This window comes from Scyliorhinus canicula, chromosome 8, assembly GCF_902713615.1.
Source record: "Scyliorhinus canicula chromosome 8, sScyCan1.1, whole genome shotgun sequence".
NCBI lineage: Eukaryota > Metazoa > Chordata > Chondrichthyes > Carcharhiniformes > Scyliorhinidae > Scyliorhinus > Scyliorhinus canicula.
The window spans coordinates 112,452,032-112,475,404 of record NC_052153.1 but is presented as its reverse complement, the minus strand read 5'-3'; the positions used below and the strand labels follow the sequence as shown (position 1 = coordinate 112,475,404).

Below are 23,373 nucleotides of genomic sequence, written 5' to 3'. Positions count from 1 at the left end.
GTTCTATGTTCTAAATCATGCCTAATTAGTGAATATGACAGAGCAAGGAAATGAACCACCTAGCTGTGGTGTTTTGCTGTAGTAAAGCCACTGTGTGGTTTAAATATTTTATAAAATGCAGAACATTTTATGGCGACTAATGTGAGTACTTTTTTGTGCTCATTAAGGAAAAGGATATCAGCATTGGGAGAATAGCACAATTGCCAATCAGTGGTCAGTATCCCAGTGTCAGCATCAAGAACCAGCAGAGATAGCAGTCAATGAAGGATAAAACCCTTAGTGTACTGTACCAACAAATATACTTCAGTGGCCCTTTTCTCAACCACAAAGTACCCCCTATTGGTACAAATGTAGCATTTTTACCATTTCCATCTCCAAACAACCTTATGAACCAGTCTATGCTTGCCAGATAATGCAAATGAGGAATGGTATTCATGTTCGGCCCAGGTGCACTGGGAATTAAGTTAAGGTTGCCCATACTCATTTCATGCACGGTCATTGTCATCAGCAGACTAAGAGGGTCATCGCCTTATCAATCTGAACTCGAGGTGAGTCCAAATCCCAAAGAGAAAGACAAGCAGCTCACCCATTACCCACAAATCATAGTACAGAGGAAAATATATTTAAAGTCAGATTTGAAGGTTAAACGTAGGGTGGGATCTTCCGACTGTTCATGCCGGCGGATCTTCTGGTTCTGCCGATGGTGCATCCCACCTCGGGTTTCCCAACAGGATGGGTGGATTCAATGGGAAACCCCATTAACAGCAGTGGAATCTAAAGATCCGGCCAACAGTGGGCCACCATCCGCTGCCGATGGACGTCTCGTGGAGGCCAGAGAATCTCCCCCTTAGAGACACCAATGTGTTGGCAAGAACTTTAAAGCATTTACTACTGGTCAAGAAGTACCATCAATTTCCTGGGTAAGATCCAGGTTTGCCCTCCAAGTTCAGGTTTTAAATTTGCTATTCCTGTTTCATATAAAGTGTCCCAGTTTTATTTTGGACAAGTGATAAGACACAAAACTATTGTCCACTTAAATGACTATTCTCCATGCAATTGGTTTTCTAATCTCCAGCAGGTAGCCCACAACTATTATCTCTATGCTGAAACCAAAATTAAAATAAAACACAATAGCCCAGACTTTCATCCTCTGGACAGGAATCGGCAGGTGATCCTGCCAGGGCGTCAGTTGACACCAGCAGTGCAGAGTACCACCCTACCCAGAGGGCATGCACTTGGGCACCTCTGATCCCCTGGGAAAACACCAACTCACCCGTGCGACCCGATGAGAAAGGTTGAGTAGATTAGGATTGTTTTCATTGGAAAGACGGAGGTTGAGGGGAGACCTGATTGAGGTCTACAAAATTATGAGAGGTATGGACAAGGTGGATAGCAGCAAGCTTTTTCCAAGAGTGGGGGTGTCAATTACAAGGGGTCACAATTTCAAGGTGAGAGGGGAAAAGTTTAAGGGAGATGTGCGTGGAAAGTTTTTTACGCAGAGGGTGGTGGGTGCCTGGAATGCTTTGCCAGCGGAGGTGGTAGAGGTGGGTACGATAGCATAATTTAAATACATCTGGACAGATATATGAATGGGTGGGGAACAGAGAGAAGTCGACCTTGGAAAATAGGCAACAGGTTTAGATAAAGGATCTGGATCGTCACAGGCTGGGAGGGCCGAAGGGCCTGTTCCTGTGCTGTAATTTTCTTTGTTCTTTGTTCTTTGAGTGCCATTCTGTCTGTACAGCACTTGCCCAAGGTTTCCAAGGTGAGGGGGTTATATCCCAAGCCTTGCTTAGATTTCGGGAATGCATTTTAGAGTGAGACTCGCTGTCTCACTCGAATATGCAGATTTGTGAAAAAGTGATCCTGCCCTCAATGGACAGGATTCACATCGTGACGTAGCGAGCTGGGTAAATCCGGAAGTGGAATTTCCTGCCATCTACCTGCGCAGCGTGGCCAGTGGATCCATTTCATTTGTGGTGGAATTTGTGGGATGGGAAAACTCCAACTGTTGTGTTGCCTGGGCCTTCCTGTCTCCACGCAATATGCATAAGTAACTGTGTTGTGCTCATCGGAATGTAACCCACACGCCTGACCACAACTGTAGCCCACCGAGGTGTGTACCTCTGTGCTGGTGGCGGGTGGGTGGAGGCAGCCTGTATTGGGGGGGGGGGGCAATGGTGAGATCGGGGGTGGGGGAGGCACTGCTGAACATGGATGGGCTGGGGCATGAAACGGTGCTGGGCGGGGGTGGTGCCTGGTGCATACACGTGATGACGGGGTGGGGGGGGTGGTTGAGTGTCTGACGTCAACTCACCCGTGCGACCCGATGGAGAACGTTGATCTTCTTACGGCACTGGGTGCCGGTTCTCCTGGTCACGCTCCCCGAGTTGATGACTTCTGCCACTTCCTCCCAGGCAGCACTGGCTGCTCTGTGGCTGACCCTCCGAGACCCTCGGGGGAACAGGGCATCTCGCCTGGCCTCTACCACGTCCAGTAATCTGCCCAGATTGGCATCTCCGAACCGTGGGTTGGTCCTCTCAGCAGCAGGGCTGCGAACTGAGTGGGGTTGGCTGTGCAGGAACAGTTTAAGTACAGCTTGTTAGCTGGGGGGGCTGGTGTGCACGGTCCCGGCAAATCAGCCGGTGGGACTATCATTTAAGGCGTGAAACCTGTGGGACCTCGTTAAGTAGACCAATGAACATTTTACAGCGGTGACAGCCTCGCCGGGCTGAACAGTCCGAAGCTCACAGCAGTTCTTGCTCGCTACCACATTTCAAAACATTTTGGTTAAATCGTGCCCTTAGAATTATTTTCACCACTGGAAAGCTGAACCCGCTGGCCAGACCAGCTCCTCAGAAATCGGGCCACCCTTTTGAAAGGGGCATTATCCCATATCCCCCAAGTGATGATTCACCGCTATGGGGTGGCGGAGGGCCCCCTCTTATCAGGCCTTCCCTCGTTCCCTTTCTGGCCTTACCCTTCCAGACCCCACCATTCACCTCCCCAACCTTCCAGAGGCTCCTTCATACCTGCCTTGCACCCCACCCCCACCCTTCATACCTCCACTCCACTCCCCTTTCATGGGCATGTTTCCCCCAGGCCCAGATCCTTTGCAGTGCCACTTTGGCACCAGGCCACTCTGGCACCCTGGCAGTGCTCCTGCCAGCTTTGCAGTGCCACCTGGGCACCTTGACAGTGTCAAGGTGTCAAGCTGGCAGTGCCAAAGTGCCCGCATTCCAGGAGGAAGGCCGGGGGCCCCCCTGCCCGTTCCCGGACCACACATGGGCCTCCGATGTCCCAGGAGACTGCCCAGGTGCAGTTTCACCTGGTCCACGTTTGTGTGGATCAGCGCCTGACTGGGGAATCCTTCGGGAGGCCGTTAGATACCTCAAGCCCAGTAGATCCCAGGTGAGCACAAATAAGTGGGTTTAAAATCAACTTAGGTGCACATGCCTTGGTGATGCCCATTATGGGCAGGATCCTGATCGCGACACCTCCTGAGGCATATTGGCTGTCAGGAAGCCCGCAGGAGGCTTCTTCCAGCATTAACAGCTGCATTGCTCTCCCGTTCGGGCATGACACATCCGGTTGATTGCGCTCAGATTCTTCTGCCCATGCTGTCTTCATCGTGGGTGGTGAACATGGGCAGGAGTCGGTGATGCAGCCTCTGAAAGCAGGCCCAAGGCAGGAACGGGTGTAAGCAGGTTCAAAGATAGGGCTCCTTTCATTGGGACATCAGCCCAGTTCTGTAAATGTCTGTCAGATACTCTAATCCTCACCCCTCACTTCCCTTCAGTTCCCATCCATGTAAATCCCATGCTCCAATATTCCCTATACCACTTCCATATCCACAAGTCCAGCTCATTTCCCTCCATACCTTTTCCTATCTGCCATGTCCCCTTCATGCCCTCATGCCTTCTCCATGCCCCTTCATATGTCTTCATGCCTCCTATGTATCTTCTATGCCAGCTCACCCAGTACTCACTAGGGCAGAACCCACGAGCCACATAATATCATTGAGAAGTTTTTGAAATGCTCATGAAACTGTCAAAAAAGCAAGTATTCATAAAATATTCTGATTCACAATATTGTTCACTGTTGAAGAACACTATGTCACCTGGAAAAGTGAACACTTAAACAATTCTTGGCAATTTGAAGGTTAAAGGCAAAGACCTCTAACCATTCACTACATTAAAAACACATTTAACTTATTACAGAACATCTAGTTATGTCAGTTGAAGTTTGAAATACCTTCTAAACTCACGGGTAAATAGGTCCCCGACTTCACAAGTCTTCCCTCAAGGTTCACAACTCCCCTGAGGTACCATGAACCACATCTCCACAGAGAAGGCCCCAATTCCATAGAAATGGGAATGGATGGTGGTGGTGGTCAGCAAAATGACCACTCCCACAATGAAGTCAGCAAGTGTGGGATAAATAATAATAATAATCTTTATCGTCACAAGTAGGCTTACATTAATACTGCAATGAAGTTACTGTGAGAAGCCCCTAGTCGCCACATTCCGGCACCTGTTTGGGTACATGGAGGGAGAATTCAGAATATCCAATTCACCTAAGAGCTCATCTTTCGGGACTTGTGGGAGGAAACCGGAGCACCTAGAGGAAATCCACGCAGACACGGGGAGAACGTGCAGACTCCGTGCAGAGAGTGACCCAAGCCAGGAATCAAACTTGGGACTCTGGCGCTGTGAAGTCATAGAGTTAACCACCGTGCTACCGTGCTGCCTGAACGCTGATTGCGAGTTAGCTACGCTCACTCTTATCCCGGGAGCATAAAAATCCCAAGAAGCAGGAATGGGGTGAGAATTCCTGTCATTTTTGAATCGCCCTACCTCTGTTCTGACATGAGAATCTTGGCCAAAGCGTTAAAAAATGGCACGAGGGCCTGAAATTACAAATATTTGCATTTTATACGTTTTTTCAGAGTTTAAAATTGTACAAATGATTAGCAAAAGGTACAGAGCAGATGGTGAAGAAGAAACTATTTGTGTGGAAAGCTGATTTGCTGACAGGATCAGTGAGAGCATGGCTATTATTATTAATCGTATTTAATGTCTGCAGTGGTGATTCGGCAAATGTCCATCTGCCAATTTATTTTGGAAGGACGGTGTGGTTTTGGATCAGGTGCAGATAAATCGATCTTCTGGCTGATCAGGTTGAGCGGATGGCCCCTGGACGACGGATTATCCACTGGCTGATGATGCATATCCAGAGGCCACAGATCGACGAGGAGACCTGCTACAATGACATCCATGCCGCAACCAGGAGTGTGATCGAGCCGTGCTTCGGCATCCTGAAGATGTGTTTCAGGTTCCTGGATCGTTCTGGAGGTGCCCTTCAGTATGGTGCTCGGAGGATCGGCCACATAGTGGTGACCTGCTGCATCTTCCACAACATTGCGCAGCAGAGGGGCGATGTGCTGGAGGAGGAGGATGAATGCCAGCCTTCGTCCAAACAGGAGGATGCAGAGGAGGAGGAGGGTGGATAGGACATGAGGCCCAGGCAGACACGAGAGGCCTCACAACGTGTGTGCCAGGGCCAACGTGCGCTGGATCCTGTTATCACCTCCAGAGGCATGGACACTGTATCCCACACTCATACAAATCCATCCTGGCTGACAACACACAGCCTCTCCCGCCACCTGCAAACCCCTCTGTGATACATGCCTGTCGCACTACATGGTGGCAGTAACAGGGGGTATGGTCCATGGGATAGAGTATGATGACAACACATGATTGGACGGCGGGCCTGGGGAGGTTGGGGGGGCGGTGAATGTGAGAGTGGTGGAGCGGTGGTGTGGTGGGGATGTGGGTGTGGTGTGAGCATGGTGTAGGGGTGAGGGTAGTGTGGAGGTGAGGGTGGTGTGGGGGGGAGTACATTGACACACGTGTCACGGGGAACTGCAACTCAGAGGGGTATCACATCCTTGCCCGATGACGACCTCCACCGCAGAAACTGCCCTTTCCTCAGGCTCACCGACCAAGTCCACTGCTCTCTGTAGCCATCTGGGATGGCCACTTCCAGAATATAAAATGGTTGATCGCAATGACTGTAGGGAACTATGGACAATGTTAAGAAAGCAAGCAGGCACAGAGCCTCTATGCGTATTGAGAAGGTAACTCCCAGATGAGACTGAAACTGTAGGTCAATTAACATATTGATGGCCCATCTCCAGGAACAAAGGAATGACACTCAAGCAACCGATCTAGCTCCAGCCACCCCGGCGCCAGTTCCCCAAACCGAAAGTGTAAAAAAAACTAGGCCAAGGGCCACCTAGGACACGCCCAGCCATCAGGGCACCCACCCCTTTATTGGTCAAGATCAATACCAGTGATCAAGATGAGACCCAATTCATTTGGGCCAAGTTTAGGTACCACCTAAAAGCGCGCGAAGCCCCTCCGGGTATAAGAAGAAGCCCCCGAGAGAGAATTGCTCTCTTGGACTCGGCTCTCAAATTGGAGAGATCCGTCCACCAGCTGCACCAGAAGCAAGTAAGTCCAAGGTCAATGCTCGCCATCAGACGGACGACCTTAGCTGTTCTCCTGTTACCTCTTCGAACCCAACAACCTCAGATCCGAACAACGGCCATTGTTCCTCTGACTGAGTGGGCACCCGAAGTTAAATATAGGCGTTAGCGTTAGAGATAGTTTAGGTTGTGGTATTTTGTGCATGTGTAGATCTTACTGTGTGTGTAAATAAATTGTATTGACTTTGAAATTATATTGGTTCTTTGATCAGTATTCGGGTTTGAACCTTGTGGCGGTATCGAAAGATACCCGGCGACTCTAGAGCAAACATAATTAGGATTAAGGAAGGCGACCATATTGATTGCCATATTTCTAACCAGATAAATATAGCAACACCTCTGCGCTGCCACAGTGAGTGACCGCTAATCCAGCGGTCCCCCTTCAGACTCCCACTCCCGACGGTTTTGGGCGGCCTTCTCCTGTGTGTGTGGGGGGGGGGGGGGGGAATGACACACGGAGCCTAGGGAGTGGGTAGCTGGTGGTGTCAGTGGCCAGGGCACCCGGCCATGGGGGCTCGGCATGTGGTGCAGGGTAGGGGTTCAGACACCCTTTGGATGGGGGGGGGGGGGGGTTAGGGTTATGGGTGTTTAGGAAGGGGGTTGCTGTCAGAGACACAGTGCTGCTTTCTAACCCTGGCCGCCCTGAGGAGGTTGTGTAGTTTCTGACGGCACTGCTGGCCAGTCCGGACGGTGTGGCTGACGGTGCGTACAGCTTCTGCCACCTGCGTCCAGGCACGGTGAATGGCGGCTGGCTGACAGCTTCCTTCCCGGGCCGGGGGAGTGTCGCCCTCCAGGACGGGCTTGAGCTCAGCGTCCGTAAAACTGGGTGCTACTCTCCTCGCTGCCATCTTGTTAGCTGGGATGGTGAGTGGGGAGTGCAGTGTGTAAATGCAGCCGCAGCTTGTCAGCCTCCTGAGTGTCAATTGTGAAACCGACCAACCTGGCACAGTTTCTCATTGGAATCGAGTGTATTCCATGTGGCCCTGGTGCTAGCCCCTCAACAGTTGTTCAATCGATTCAGGTGCAGGTTTTGCTGTCTTAGAACTCTACGAATCCTGCCCCAGTGTCAACACTTAAGGCTCAATTCTCCGGAAAAGTTTCTCAGTGTGGTAGCGAGCGGAAATTGCAGCGAACGTCCTGGCGCTTGGCTGAGCGAGTCCAACTACGCCATTCAACGTTAATTGGTCAAGTAACGAGGCCTCATGGGCTTCTCACTGCAAATGAAGGCTTGCCAGCTGATTCGCCAGTACCACGCTCAGCAGCCCCCCACTAACAAGATCGACAGCACCTAAGCAGCACTTGCTCAGCCAGGAGACGTCAGATGGAGGCAGGCACCCCCAGCTGAGACAGCAGGCGTAGGACTGATGCTAAGCTTGTAGAAGTGGGTTACCAGGAATTGATGAAGGCATTAGGGAGTGGCCAGGATGTTCAGAGGGAGATGTCAGTGTCACTGCAGCAGATCCATAGCCGCTTGGAGGAGTTGAAGAGGCTGCAGCGCAGGAGATGGCGCCGGTAATGAGTTGCACTGAGGCCAATAGTGCTGGGGTGGCGACCGCAGTCGAGAGCCTAGTGCACGATGTCGGCACCATGAGTGAAGGTGTCCAAGGCATCACGCAGTTGGTGATGGCCATGCCCAAGAGTATGGGCAGAAAGACAGCCTGCTGGGGGATGTCACCCAGTATCAGGCCAACCTTGATGAGGTTCTGTGGAACATGTCTTGCTCTCAGATGGGGATGGCTGAGGCGTCATGGAGCTTGTCCCAATCGCAGGTGGCCATCACCGAGGGCATCGACACGATGGTGCAGACCATGGGGAGCCACCAGGGCTAGTGATAGAGCTAGGAGGGCCAGGCATGTTGAGGATCACTGAGGGCACCGGTGAAGAGGTAGGGGTGGGGTGGTGGTAGGGGGTGGAGGTTTGGGGTTGGGGAATGGCATCACCAGGAGTAGGGTATTGTACAGCACATTAAACTCCTTTTTTGCAGGACCATGAGTGGGTTCTTTCAGGGGGTAGCAGATGAGTGCGAGACGTGTGGGCGGGGGCCAGCGAATCATGCGCACATGTTTTGGGGTTGCAAAAAATTGGCAAGATTCAGGGCAGGAGTGTTTGTGGTCTTAGCCAGGGTAGTAGAGGAGGAGGTGGACCCAGACCCTTTGGTGGCGATATTTGGGGTTTCAGGGAAGCTGGAGCTCATGGAGAGGAAGAAGGCTGATGTGTTGGCCTTTGGCAAGTGTTGATTGCACGGCGGCAAATTTTGCTGGAGTGGCGGTCGGCATCGCCACCGGGGGTAGCAGCTTGGTTGGGTGACTTGTACGACTTCCTGCAGTTAGAGAAGATAAAGTATGAGTTTAGGGGCTCTTCAGGGGCATTTGAGGAAAGGTGGGGGATGTTTGTGACCGTGTTTGAGGAGCTGTTCATCGCAGGGGAGGGGGGGGGGGTGAAAAAGGGGAAAAATCTGTACAGACTGTATAGTTGATTGTTGGGAAGTATGTTTCCCGGGGTGTTTGTTCGCTGTAACCTGTTTTGATACATGTTTGTAATAAAATACATTTTTTAAAAGAATGATGCCTCTGTCACTTTTTTCCTCTGGCTGTGGAGATGCCTGCGGAGCTGTGTCCCATCCACTGGGTGTTCGGATATTGCGTGTGTGGTGTTGCCTCCTGCATTGTTCAAGCACAGTATCCAGTAGGTGTGATTGGGATGCTAGGCAATGTCTTCCACATGCTACGTGGCCCGCCCATCCACGGAAATCCACTTGGCATGTGTGAAGCGCTCACATAACCACGATTGCCATTCCCTGTCAACGATAGTCTTCAACCGTACAGCCAGAGGCCTCAGAAGTGGGTGGGGAGTATGAATGATCAGTGGGGCAGACGGGCAGGGACAGGTGATGCCCCTGGAACGGGTACACATGATCCAGGGGTTGGCATGGTGGTGCCACGAGTGGTTGCCCCCCCAGTTGCTACCCCCCGGTTGCCCCCCCCCTCCCCCAGTGCCTCCCCCTCCCCAAGGCGACCCATCCCTGGGAAGGGTCCCCCACTCCCAGCTGAGCTCCCCCCTCCCCGGCCGAGCACTGGGGTGGCTAGTCACCTCCTCGACTCCCCACACAAGCCCTTCCACCAGACTCACGTTTTTCAAAAGGAGTAGTAATCGACGCCACTGTGACCACTTGCTGGGAAGGTTGCTGAATTACGGGAGGCCGTTGGATATGGGATGGCTCTCATTAAATGTATGGAATTGTGGCTTAAGTGGTAATAATTGATTTCTTGCCACACAACAGCGAGATCCTAATTTTGCCTACGGGAGCGGGCCGATTGCACCGCAAACTGTTTGGCGCCCAGCGCTGATCTCATTTTTGGTCTCTCCCGCTATTCACTGGCCTCATTACGCTTGATTGAGACGCAATGAGGCCGGGGAATTGCGCTCTTTGTCTCAGGAATGGAGAATTCTGCTACCCTTCTTTGCACTTTTTGACCTTCCTGTAGTATTTGACATGGTTGATCACACAACCCTCCTCCAATGCCTCTCCTTCATCATTCCAGCCTGGTGGCATTGCTCTCACTTGCTTCAGCTCTTCATCATAGATAGAGAACCATTTGCAATGGCTTCTCTTCGATACCGTCACATTTGGAATGCGTTGAGGATCGATCCTGGAACCTCCTATTTCTCATCAAAACACTCACCGCAGTGACATTATACAAAATCACAGCATTAGTTTTCATATGTAGATCATGACACCCAGTTCGATTTCACCACCACCCGATCACAGTGGAAAAATTATCAAAGCACCTATCAGATATCCGGTATGGGATGAGAGAAATGTCCTCCAATTAAATATTGGGAAGATTAAATCCATCGTTTTCAGTCTGTGCTCCAAACTGCATTCCCCAGCTACTGATTCCATCCTTTTCCCTGTCTGACGTTAAGCCAGTCTATTTGGAACATTGGTATCGCAGTCGACCCTGAGAGGAGCTTCAACCTCATAGCTGTGCCATCACTACGTCTGTCTATTTTTACTTCCATCGCATTTTCATGTCTGTCATGAAACATGTTGATATTATTTGCGGGTGTATCCCAACTTTGCAGGGTGGTCTCGTTTTATTTTGTTTTAGTGCGAAGAGACAAGTGAAACTCCAGTGCGAATAAAAAGCCCAGTCGTCGTGTATCAATTATTAAAGACTATTATTTATTAAAGTAAAGAAAAGACAAATACACAGAAACAAGACAACTCTACTCTCATGCAATTAAGATCTATGAATGACGAACCGCAAACAGTTTTCTGGAATGTCCCCTTGCTACCCAATATATCTATGATACCTGAACTCTGTGAGACTTTCCTTATTTCCCAAACAACATACACATTGAATAATGAGTTATGGTTACCTCACAATACAGGGATGATACTCAAACTTGGGAACTGTCTTTTTTCCTGGTCCAATGAAGATATTTTAAAACTGCTGTTACAAAGGTTTTCTGCACTTCCTTGGCTCGAAGACTTAAGAAGTTTGTTTGCTGTAAACTTGATCTTCAGGCTTGGTGGCTGGAAACTGGCCTGTACGCTTTCTGAGACTGCTGGATGGTAATTGCGTCTCTTCCTTCTCAGGGACTAGTCAATCATTCCTATGTTGTTCTTTGATTATGCCTTATACATATTTGGCTGTTTGCTCCCACCAACTTTCTTGACCATACATTAACATGTGCATATCTCAAGGACCTTCCCAATCGTCTATTATCTATTTCTCCTCCATATTCACACTTCATTATTACCTAAATTGCTCTTCTGAACGCATTAGCAGGAGAGGTGCATACCAATTGAGACCCTTTGAATACTGTCCATGCTGTCTCCAAGCAGATTCATGACAATTTCCCAGCTCATCTGCTCCTGAAGCCCTTGTTCATGTTTTTTTTTACCTCTACACTTTACTCCTCCAATATATTCCTGGTTGGGTTCCTACATTCTACCCTCCATAAACTTGAGATCATCTAAAACTCAGTTGCCCCTGTCTTATACCCTATAACCCCTCTGCCCACTCACCGACAATGGGTTGCGGTCAAGCATATTTGGATTTAAAATTTTTCATTCTTGTTTTCAAATCTCTGTATGGCCTCATCCCTTCCCATTCTGTGATTTCCTCTAACTCCAGAGTCCTCTGAGGTATCTGCATACCTCTAATTCCTCCCTCTTGTGCATTTTCAATGTTAATTGTTCCACCATTGGTTGCTGTCGAGGATCTCAGCTCCTTATACCTCTCCATCTCTCTACCTCACTTTCTTCTTTTAAGACATTCCTGAAAACTGAACTCTTTGACCTAATATCTCCTTAAGTGGCCTGGTGTCATAATCTTTATAATTCTCCTGTGAAGCTACTTGGGACTTTCCATTACATTAACGATGCTATGTACAGGTATAAGTTGTTGTTAGTGTTTTAAACAAAATAATGTTGTACATTATCAAAGTCTCTGAGGTAAAATAAAGAGTTTGAGTAATTGTGCTCAGTAAGTAGGAACAGTGCCGGTTAGAAGTGCCAAGACAATGGTTAATGCATCAGGGATCAAATCACTTTGGCATCTTGTTGTTATGAAATATTGGGAAAGAAAATGTTAGTAACATCGGTATAGTTTGGAGTGGGAATTGATCTATAATTAGAGATTGGTGAATCGTTAATAAGCATAGGGATTTAGTTGCTGAGATCATAACTCCAATTAATTGTTAAGCCAAATTACTTGTGAGATTGCATTACATAACTCAGCAATTTCCTACTCCTGAGACATTATAATGCTTCAATAATGTTTAGTCATCATTTAACATTGTAAAATACATTTAGCACTTGATTCTTTTCCAAGTTAGTCATTTTCTGATGTATTATTATTGACTGTTGAAATATTTTCTCTTTAATACACTCACCTGTTGAATTATCAGTAAATCATTTGTCTACAATCTAAAAGAATTTGCAAAGTGATCCTTTGTCATGTTGGTTTTCAGTTAATTAAATGCAATTTGGATTAAAGGGCCCTAAAAATCCAAGGTCAGAAACCAGACTGTTACCTGGATACAAAAATAGGGTCTATTTGGGGTCCAGGCCAAGATAGAAGTTCCATTTAATCTGTAGTGTTAGTAAACAGGTGATAGATGTTCTTTTGTCATGGGAATAATAATTTGAAACTATAGCTGGGATATTTTGTTCCCACTTTCGTTGGGCGGGTATGGTGAAGGGAGCGGATAATCTTGCGAGGTGTCCAAATCACGTTTCGTGCCGACGTAAAAAGATATTGCGATTGTCCCCAGCCCCCACCAGCAATCTAGCACATTGCCGGGAACATCATTTCCATACATTGGTATATAATTATCTGACCTCTACACCTGAATCATCTCCTCTATAAGAAAGTCCATTCACATTGGCGGTAGCCAGAGCAGTGTGAAACCCAACTGGTCTCCCAAGCCACGTACCTGGTGAATAGACCTCCCATGGGAGTTCAGGTGAGCGCATCTTCTTGGGGGGGGGGGGGGGGGTGTCATGTCCAGGGGACATTCTGGGGGACAATGCCCAAGCACTTCCAGGGGTGGGAGGGTTGTGCGGGGGATGGAGGTGTGTGTGGATAAGCTGTTCCTGGAGAAACATTGTGCACTGCTGTCGCCTTTAAAAATGGCACTCGGATCTTCAAAAAACTAAGTTGCTGGTGGGCACCTCTGCTACAGTTAGGTCGTGGAAAGTTCTGAATGATACCATGGACAAATCCATCTTTGCTGCTGACGGCTTCAACACTACTTTTCCCGTCTTCTGTCAGCCTTTGCCAATATGTGGGAAAACTTTGCCCTGATATTTTAATTCCATAATTTAGTACTTTGTCATTGCCTTTAGGTAAAATTATAAACAGAAACATTTGGCCTTGAATATTACTTTTCAACAGGAGTGATTGGAAGCAAGAATAGATCAGTAAGATAAATATATTTTTCAACTTCCGCCAACCCACTTTTCCAAACTTGGCTGAATTTACACTGCCATGTGCTGGCTAGTGACATGCAGGGAGGCAATCTGAATAGCAAAGGTGCTAGGAGTGTTTCTGTTGTTTCAGGGCTCACGCCTATTTAAATCACAAAATAAGATGGAGCTTCCTTGCCACCAACCATTTTCAGTTTTCTGTCAGCGCAATGTCATCACAGTCCACCTAAGACAGTTACTCATGCCATTGCAAGTGACAGAGGAGTACCACTTCTTTTGGTACCAATCCATTGCTGCTGTTCTGTACTTTCAATTGCTTTTTTCGGTGGTTGTTACTTGAACCCTAGCTTTGAATTATTGCTCTGCGCCTAATCTTTTGGGAATTTAACCTTTGTGTAGAAAAACCCTCGACTAATCTGATGGCCATTTCTTTTTGGAATTTTTCATGCTCTCAAGGGGTTGAAGAGTGTGGAGAAAGTCTTACAGCCATGAGTAGAGGCCGGGCATTCCTATTGTAGAAGGACTTAATAGATTGGCTCTCGTTCAAACAGATGAGTGTGCAACCAACATCACTGTTCATTAGACATGTCCAAGGAGTTCTGTCTTTCTCAAGTTATGCTTCACCAGGGAGATAGTGTATCATGTTGATGGTCTTCACATGTATCAATGGTCTGAAACGTATGCCTGATCTGACCAAATGTACCCACTTTTATCCTGGGTCACTCAGAAGGCCAGACAGGGGTTCTTGATGCATGGAGTCAGTGCCTTGGAATGCCTGACCTTTACAACCATGGTCTTGAGATTAGTGGAGCTTCTTGTATCACAAGGCTCTCCTGATGGTGCCAAGTGTAACTGGATCCTGACCTAGTTACTGGGTGTTTCCAATTTATGAAAGAAATCTGTTTGAGTAGATGGATTTTTGGACATTTATTTGAATTCCCACTTGAGATCAAGTCATGTGTCCCAGACTAGTGAATTCTTGAGTTGGAACTATTCAGAGTTCACCATTCCCGTTCCTGATGCTGAAGCAGTAAAACTTTATTGTGTCACATTGGCAGAAGTCCTGTCAAGTTGTTTTTACTCTCAGGCTTCACTTAATTTGCAGCTTTAAAGAGTAAAGTGTGGTAACGAAAGTAGCATGACCTAGAACTGTTTGGTTTTCACTATCCTAGTTGCCTCATCAGAATCATTAAATCCTAAACAAAGAAAAAAGGCCGTTCGGCCTGTCCTGCTGTGCCAGATCTTTGAATGAACTATTCAATCTGGCCCCCAAGTAGAAGCAGCCTGGGAGAAAATATTTTAGAGTATTAAATCAGCGTAACATTATTGTTCATGAAAGGATTCAATCTCTCTCAAAGTTTAAGTTTGATTTTTGACCATTCGTTGACAGAAGTGAAAAAATGTGTTTGTATAAAAATAGTTTCTTATATTGTACTTTATATTTGTAATATCAGCATAATTGAGAATTCAAGATAAACATTTGAATATTGTCAATGGAAAGAAAGAGGGACAATGAACTACAGTTTAAATAAAATTGTCCTCCATTTTGCCTTTTCCTTCAATGGCAAACTTACACGCATGTGTATCGGTTTAGAAAAATCTGAATTTTATAAAGCAATATTTTCAAGGTTTTACTAGATACTCAGAGAATGTTCATTAGGCTGATTTCTGGGATGAAGGGGTAATCTTGTGAGGAAAGGTTAGACAGGTTGCGATTATATCTGCGGAGTCTGCACATCCTCCCCGTGTGTGCGTGGGTTTCCTCCGGGTGCTCCGGTTTCCTCCCACAGTCTAAAGATGTGCAGGTTCGGTGGATTGGCCATCATAAATTGCCCTTAGTGTCCAAAATTGCCCTTAGTGTTGGGTGGGGTTACTGGGTTATGTGGATAGGGTGGAGGTGTTGACCTTGGGTAGGGTGCTCTTTCCAAGAGCCGGTGCAGACTCGATGGGCCGAATGGCCTCCTTCTGCACTGTAAATTCTGTAAATTCTATGATATATCCATTGGAGTTTAGAAGAATGAGGTGATCTTATTGAATCAGGTAAGATCCTGAGGGGACTTAACAGGGTGGATGCTGAGAGGATATTTCCCTTTATGAGACAGACTGCAACTAGGGAACACAGTTTAAAAGTAAGAGCCTCCCATTAAACACAGAGATTAGGACAATTTTCTTTTCTCAGAGGGTCATTAGTCTCTTCTCCAGAGAGCAGTGTAGTGGGATCATTGAATTATTTTAAATCTGATCAGCCACAATCTTCTCAAATCGAGGAACAAGCTTGAGGGTCTGAATGACCTGCACCTGCTCCTAATGCAGAAGCTCATTTGCAACAGCTAATTGTGTACGTACTGGTTATTCTATAGCAATAATTTAGTCAGATTGTATTTGAGAATTATTGATAGCCCATTTATAGTGCATCTTGTTTCATGTCTCAATCTGTTTAAAAATGAAAATTCAATGAAGGTAGCTCTGACTTTTGAAAATTGTGTAAAATAGGCGCCATCAATTATGCATTATTTCTATGGTGGGTTTTTCTGTTACCTCAACTGAAAAATGGGCTAATGCTTCTTTGAGTATCACAAAGGTACCATGTTGTCTATGCTGCATGAAGTTGCTTTTAATGAGTAACTTGCCTATTTCTGCACTTGACGTGGAACCTATAATAAAACTATATCATTTCCTTACAGTTATTCATGGTAGACAATGGCGCAGATGACTGGAGAATAGCCATGACTTACGAGCGGATTTTTTTCATCTGTTTGGAAATACTGGTGTGTGCTATTCACCCAATACCTGGAAACTATACTTTCACTTGGACAGCACGCCTTGCCTTTTCATATACAACATCTACAGCAATAGCAGATGTGGATATAATCTTATCAATACCAATGTTTCTTAGACTTTACCTTATTGCCAGAGTAATGCTGTTGCATAGCAAACTTTTTACGGATGCTTCTTCAAGAAGTATTGGAGCACTGAATAAAATAAACTTTAATACCCGTTTCGTAATGAAGACTTTAATGACAATATGTCCAGGAACAGTATTGCTGGTTTTCAGCATTTCCTTGTGGATAATTGCAGCATGGACTGTCCGAGCTTGTGAAAGGTAAGCAGTTCCTGTGCATCAACTTTTCCAAAGCTTAAATGTAAGAGAGAATTATGTTTGAATTCCAGATTATAAACAATGTTTTAGCAATCTTGAGTTTGGGCAAGATTTTTGCTACTGAGGTAATAAGCTCAAATTAGGAAATATTGTGACTTGACAGATCCACCTTGATATAAAGGGCCCTGTTATACCCAATTTTCACTCCGGGGAGGCGGGGGAGGGTCGGAGCTGGGCCCATTGACCTCGGAAGCAGATCATAAGTGGCCACAGTGGCTATCGAGTGCCAGCACAGCCTGATTAGAAGGCCTGCCTAGGTACTCTGGGACATCGTACCAATTGTTTTAGAGGTGGTTAGGCCCTTGCAGCCTCACCCCTCACACACCCTCCCCCAATCCCACCCCTAATCCCTTTTGCCAATGCATGCCGTTCATCCACCTCATGCTCCCACATATCCTCATACACTTCCATGCTAAATAACCCCACCCCAGTTCCCCCTCATGCCTCACCCTCTTTTCTGTTGAAAATGGGGGCCGGACTTCACATCTGTGTGCTGCCTGCCATTTCTAAAGGTTCACGGAGTCTTCCTTAGTCCACAAATATCTGGCACTTTGTGTGTCTAACATTAAATGTCACCAATCTCTTAGAAGTGTTATTGTTATGTCCTTAATTTTGTTGTCTCTGTTGAATTTACTTTGCTATTATTCACTAATCTTTTTTAACATTTCAAAGAAAGAATCTGACAAATATTAACAGAATAATTTGATGTATTTTTCTCCTGGTTATGTACAAACTGTTTTCAGACATGTAGGAGTACATGTTTAATTCACCTGATATATCATTAATGCTGCAATGCTTTGAGTAGATTCTGTGCATTTGTGCTGTACCTGTGAAAATAAATAGAACAAACAACTTACATTTCTATCATACTCCTCACCCACAGAGTACTTTACAGGGTCAAGAATTAAAAGGGCCACCAAGCAAGACTGAGAGAGAGTAGAGAGATTAATGATTGAGGATGAAAATAACCAACAGGATTTTCAGTAACGTCTGACAGCAGAGATGGAGCGAACAAGGCACAGATATTTTAGAAGCAGGTTTTAGAGAGCACAGTGACTGAATATGACTGCCCACCAACCATGGGGCTGAGGCAGTGAGGTGTAATCCTGTGTTAGAGAAGGGGAAGGTGTAAGCAGTAACGCATCGCTGGAAGAGACCCCTGAGGAGAGGGGAAAAGGACCATGAAATGATATAAAGATGAAGATGTTTGAATCAATTTTCATGGACAGAGATGACCAATGGATCTTGGTATTGATGGATGGTGAGAGGACAATGGTTTGTGTAAGTGAGGATGTAGGTTACAGCTTTTCAAATTAGTGTCTGTACAGAGCAGAAGTTAGCAAGGAGAATGAGGAAGTCAGGCTTCGAGATGTGAACAATGGGGAATAGATAGGGTCGGGCAAGTTGAAAGGAGTGGCTTCAGATAATAGGTTGGATGTTAGGAAACTGAAGTTGGGTCAAGCAACATGTCAAAGATTCATATTTTCTAGCCTGTAGAGACACTGAAGAAAATATATTTTTATTGCACTTTCAAGAGATTAATAGTGTATGCAAAGAGCACTCGGGAATTGCTGATCCTTTCTTTGGTGTGCAATAAAAGTCTAGTTTAAAAATAAGTAACACATTATGTTCTCAATGCAGTAATAATTTGTTAGCTCCAATTTCATATGAAAAAAAAACTAATAAGTTTGTTTCTTGGAGTTGTATTTAACACAGCACAGATATTCTCTAGCAATTCCAAACAATTGCTAAAGCAAATCACCCTTCTCTGTTGTACCACACAATCTAAGTACTAATCTGTGATGAAAGTAATGTTCACAGTGTAAAATATTTTTCTGAGTAAGGACAAAAAATACTTTGTTGTCTTAAAGAAACAGTTAGGGTGGCACAGTGGTGCAATGGTTAGCACTGCTGCCTCACAGCGCTGAGGACCCGAGTTCGATCCCGGCCCTGGGTCACTGTCTATGTGGAGTTTGCACATTCTCCCCGTGTCTGGGTGGGTCTCCTCCCCACAGCCCAAAGATGTGCAGGGTAGGTGGATTTGCTACTCTAAATGACCCCCCAAAAAACAAAAATTATAGGAACCATTCTCCGAACACTTAGTTACACTTCAACAGCAGAATAACACATGGTGTGTCACACGGTTTAATCAGATTGTCTTTATGAAGCATAAAATTTTCTAAATTATAAAAACAACAACTTGCACTTATATGACACCTGCAACATAGTAAAATATCCTGAGGTGCTTCATCTGAACAAAACCCACAATATTTGACACAGAGTCCATGCTGAGATATTGGTTTGAAATTTAAATGGCCTTTGGGGTCAGACACAGTCCTGAAAGACGTGCTGTGAGTTATTTGGACATTCTGAATTCGCCCTCAGAGTACTCGAACAGGTGTCAGAATGTGGCGATGAGGGGCTTTTCACAGTAACTTCATTGCAGTGTTGGTGTAAGCCGACTTGTGACAATAAAGATTATTATTATTATAAGCGCATAAATGGATACAGCTCAATCAGTTCAGTTGGAGAACCATTACCTATACTGAGATGTATGTAAAATAAGCTTGCTGAAGGTAAAATACATGCTGCTGTATTATTCCTCCGTCATATACTAGCATTGGCATCAACAGGGGAAGCTTCTATTCATCTTCTCGCTGCCATACCAGTTTGCTAGTGGATGGTAAGGTGGCAGTTGGCCCACCGCCTGTCTGCCTGGAGACGCATTGAGCCACTTATATGGATAATTAATGGCATCTTCCTAACTTTGCTAACATTTTAGCAAAGAGGCTGATCTAGCTCACCAGGCTAAATCGCTGGCTTTTAAAGCAGACCAAGCAGGCCAGCAGCACGGTTCGATTCCTGTATCAGCCTCCCCGGACAGGCGCCGGAATGTGGCGACTAGGGGCTTTTCACAGTAACTTCATTGAAGCCTACTTGTGACAATAAGCGATTTTCATTTTTTTTCATGTTCATTTTAGCAATGGCGAGGGAAAGCCCTCCACTACATAAGAAGATGGTCAGATAAACACTGGTGGCCTCCCAGAAGACTCTGGGAGGGTTTTTCTTTTGCGGGGGGGGGGAGCACACTTTAGCCTGTTAAAGAGAGTTTAGCAGCAATGGCTGTCACCATGGCATAGGCACAGCCAGCTCAGTGATCACCCATCGCACTCCAACCCCCTGCAACTTTGTGTGATGTTTCCTCTGTTTAAAGTCTTGTCAAAACACTGGGTTGTTAGAAGTGTAATCTGGCCATCCATTATTGCAATAATATTTTATTTTGATGCACTCATCAGGTGCAATTTAATGGAAAAAGCTCGAAGTGTCGTATCGGTTGCAACTGCCTGGGTGTTTCCCGCTGGCTGACCCGGCAAGTCCGCAGCCCGTATTCAACAGCACTTTTGATCCCCCATGTGCTTCCCATTGGTACTGGCTGGCCTGCCAGCTTATTCGCTGGACTCACCCCCACTGACAAGGGGGAACTGCTTTTAAACTCATCCTCCAAACTCATTCCCAGTCAGCACACAAGCATGGCACCACACAGACCTGCATCACGCTTCGGGGATGCCAACCTGGCCAGGCATCTGGACACTGTGGAGGCGAGATGGGACACCCTGTTACCCGGGGGGGGGGGGGTGGTCAGAGGAGCTGCAGCAGTGCCACTAATGCCGCATGGAAATTAATGGCAGCGGCCGTAGGTTCAGGCGGTTTGAACATGAGGACCACCGTACAGTGCAGGAAGAAGACCAATAACATTCATCAGGCTGCAGGTAAGTTAATACCAGCCCCATGGCATCAGTTCCACCTATTACGCCCCTGACCTCACCCCCCACACGACAGCTCAGTGGCTGGCACCTCACACCCTCCCCACATCCGATCACCGTGCTTCCTGGCACACACCAGCACAGCCTCTTCATATCCAGATGCAGTGTCCACACATGTCACCTGCCATACAGCCTCCCTGATTCACCAAGCGTGTGGCTCACACTATCCCTCTCTGTCGCCGTAGGAGAAGTTAGCCCATAATAGGCTTGAAAGGGCCCAGAAGGGCATTGGAGCTCCTGACATTAGAGTCCTCACTCCACATGAGGAACGGGCCTGTAGATCGTGGTATTGGCTGAGGAGAGATGGCTCAATGACAGTGAGGTTGTCCTGTGCCGCAGAGGCGAGGATCCACTGTTCCTTTACCCAGATGACCTTCCTCACGTGAGTCAGACAAAATGATCCTTCCCACCCACTGACCACATGTCCATTCTCCTGCAGTACCTCAACCTGATGGGGCTGGGCCATCCGGGGTTGCCTGCCACCCTGTCAGCCAGGAGAACACCTCACAGGATAGCTCCAAGATCCCACCATCGAGGCGTCACCGACAACATCTCCACTGTCCACCAGTGCAGAGACATACATCTCGGTGTGCAATACTTGAGGACAGACTTCTCAGGCACAATCTGGTGAGCACCACAAAGATGCTGATGTACATCAGGCAAGAAAATCCAAGTGAATCAATAGTATGAGGTCTGCAGGTGGACATAGACAAGGCACTCCAGAGCGTGTCCCATTCACTGAGGTGCATCGTTAAGGGCCTCCAACACCATGGTGCAAACACCGGGGACATGCCAGGACTGGAGTGCCAGATGAAGCAGAGGTCTCTGGAGCTCACTGATAATTCCCTGTTGCCCTGGTGCGCGCATTGCAAAATGCGTGTCATGTGTTACCCCCTGGATTTCAGACATCCCGGTGATGGCGGAGAGTTTTGCGGCCCGGGCATTTTGATGAGCTTGATCCAGCTCAAAGTTGATATAGTCAGCTGCCCGGGCAAACAGGGCATCTGTGACCTCACAGATGGACTTGTGGGCTGTAAATTTTGATATGCCGCACAAATCCCTGCTTGAGCCCTGGAATAATATAGTGGGATATCAGCTCAGGACTGAGGTGATCTTCATGACAACCAGAAGCATGTGTCCTCCTCCTTCATGGGATGCCAAGTCCACAAGGATATGGCACAGGTGCCACACCATCTCCTTGTTGAGGACACACATGTGGCACATGCTATCCACCATCTCCTCATAAGACCAATGTTGTTTGTACATCTTGGGACGTCAACTGGCTTCCCCCCTGGGTCCATCTTGGCTTGATGGGTGGCTGGTTCTGCAGGGTGTGTTGTGGCCACTGCATATGGGTGCTGCCTCCAGCCTGCATCGACGCTGCTGCCTTCTCTAGTGTTTGGCCGCCTGAGCTGTCACCAGCACGCAAAGGCTGCTGCTGTGTGTTGGCAACACCATCCGTCATGCCTGGTGAAAAAGGCCACTCCAACACGGAGCACGATGGAGGAGAGAGAGAACATTCCACCCCTCCCAAGAGGGACTGAATAGGTCTGGCACAGTATGAACAAAACCAAATATAGAACTTTTTACACCAAAAGAAAACACAAAAACAGGCAGGAATACAATGAGGACACCAGCAGCATTGGTGTCTGATCTTCCATCCCTATCTGAGAACAGAGCCACAGGAACACAGAGGGCCTTAACAGGTAACCCACACGTCCAGAACAGAATACACAGTCAACACACAAAACAGGCCTTTAGAAACATCCAGTCTGCTCAAACTAGCTCTTCTCCATCCTCAGCAGGTTAGTAGCCCCAACAAAATCCTCCGCCCGCCGCATTCCAGGTAAAACAGACCCTTCCCTTCATCCAGAAAGAAGCTAGTAACTCCAAGGGGATGAGGCAGCAGGCAAGCAGAAAAGGCAACAGCAAGCAGCAAACAAACTCTCAGCTACAGCAGAGGCAAGTTTCCAGCCAGTTTTTACAGCAGAGGCAAGTTTGCAGCAGAGGCAAGTTTGCAGGAGCAAGTAACCACCACAATCTGCAACTGGGAAGTGCTCTCGCAAATAACAAGATCAATTCCTTATCAGCAGTAGCCTTCAGCTGTGCAGCTAGAGGATGCTCACAGCCAAACGAAGTTAAAGTGACCTTCAGAATATAACCAAGAACAGGGCTCGGTTCTGAAAGTGTTTTTCAGAAGTGTTAGGAGCAGTACGGTAGCATGGTGGTTAGCATAAATGCTTCACAGCTCCAGGATCCCAGGTTCAGTTCCCGGCTGGGTCACTGTCTGTGCGGAGTCTGCACGTCCTCCCCGTGTGTGCGTGGGTTTCCTCCGGGTGCTCCGGTTTCCTCCTACAGTCCAAAGATGTGCGGGTTAGGTGGATTGGCCATGCTAAATTGCCCGTAGTGTCCTAAAAAGTAAGGTTAGGGGGGGGGGGTGTTGGGTTACGGGTATAGGGTGGATACGTGGGTTGAGTAGGGTGATAATTGCTTGGCACAACATCGAGGGCCGAAGGGCCTGTTCTGTGCTGTACTGTTCTATGTTTAGTAGGACAGACAGGTAGCAGCTGTAGTTGTCTCTATTATGGGTATACACAATATTGGAGGATGGCTTGTTGGCCTTGCAGATGCTAAGTCCCTCACCCCACCAGCCCAGTGGCAACCCCCTACCTATGATGCCCAGCCCCCTGACTAGACCCATCCCCCGGTGAGTTCCCTATCCCTCCCCTGAGCACTGCTGCAGCAGCTCTAGTGCCCCGAGGCTGCATGTCAGAGAAGGAAATGACTACTCACCTCCTCAGCTTCCCTCAGCAGTCATTACGCCAGCTTCCTGTTTTTAAAAAGGAGTGTTAAACGGCACCCACGTGACCTCTTGCTGGGAAGCCGGTTACTTTCCAGG

The 23,373-nt window shown here is 47.2% G+C and overlaps 1 protein-coding gene across 3 annotated transcripts in view; it reads left to right on the top strand.

The window, feature by feature from the left end:
• The window catches only part of kcnn2 (potassium calcium-activated channel subfamily N member 2), a 208,224-nt gene that overhangs the window by 41,964 nt on the left and 142,887 nt on the right, over positions 1–23,373 (top strand). For all 3 annotated transcript variants that reach the window (XM_038805076.1, XM_038805074.1, XM_038805075.1), the window contains one exon: positions 16,175–16,593. In XM_038805076.1, coding sequence (XP_038661004.1) covers positions 16,175–16,593 — 419 coding nt within the window. The remainder of the gene's footprint in view (positions 1–16,174; positions 16,594–23,373) is intronic.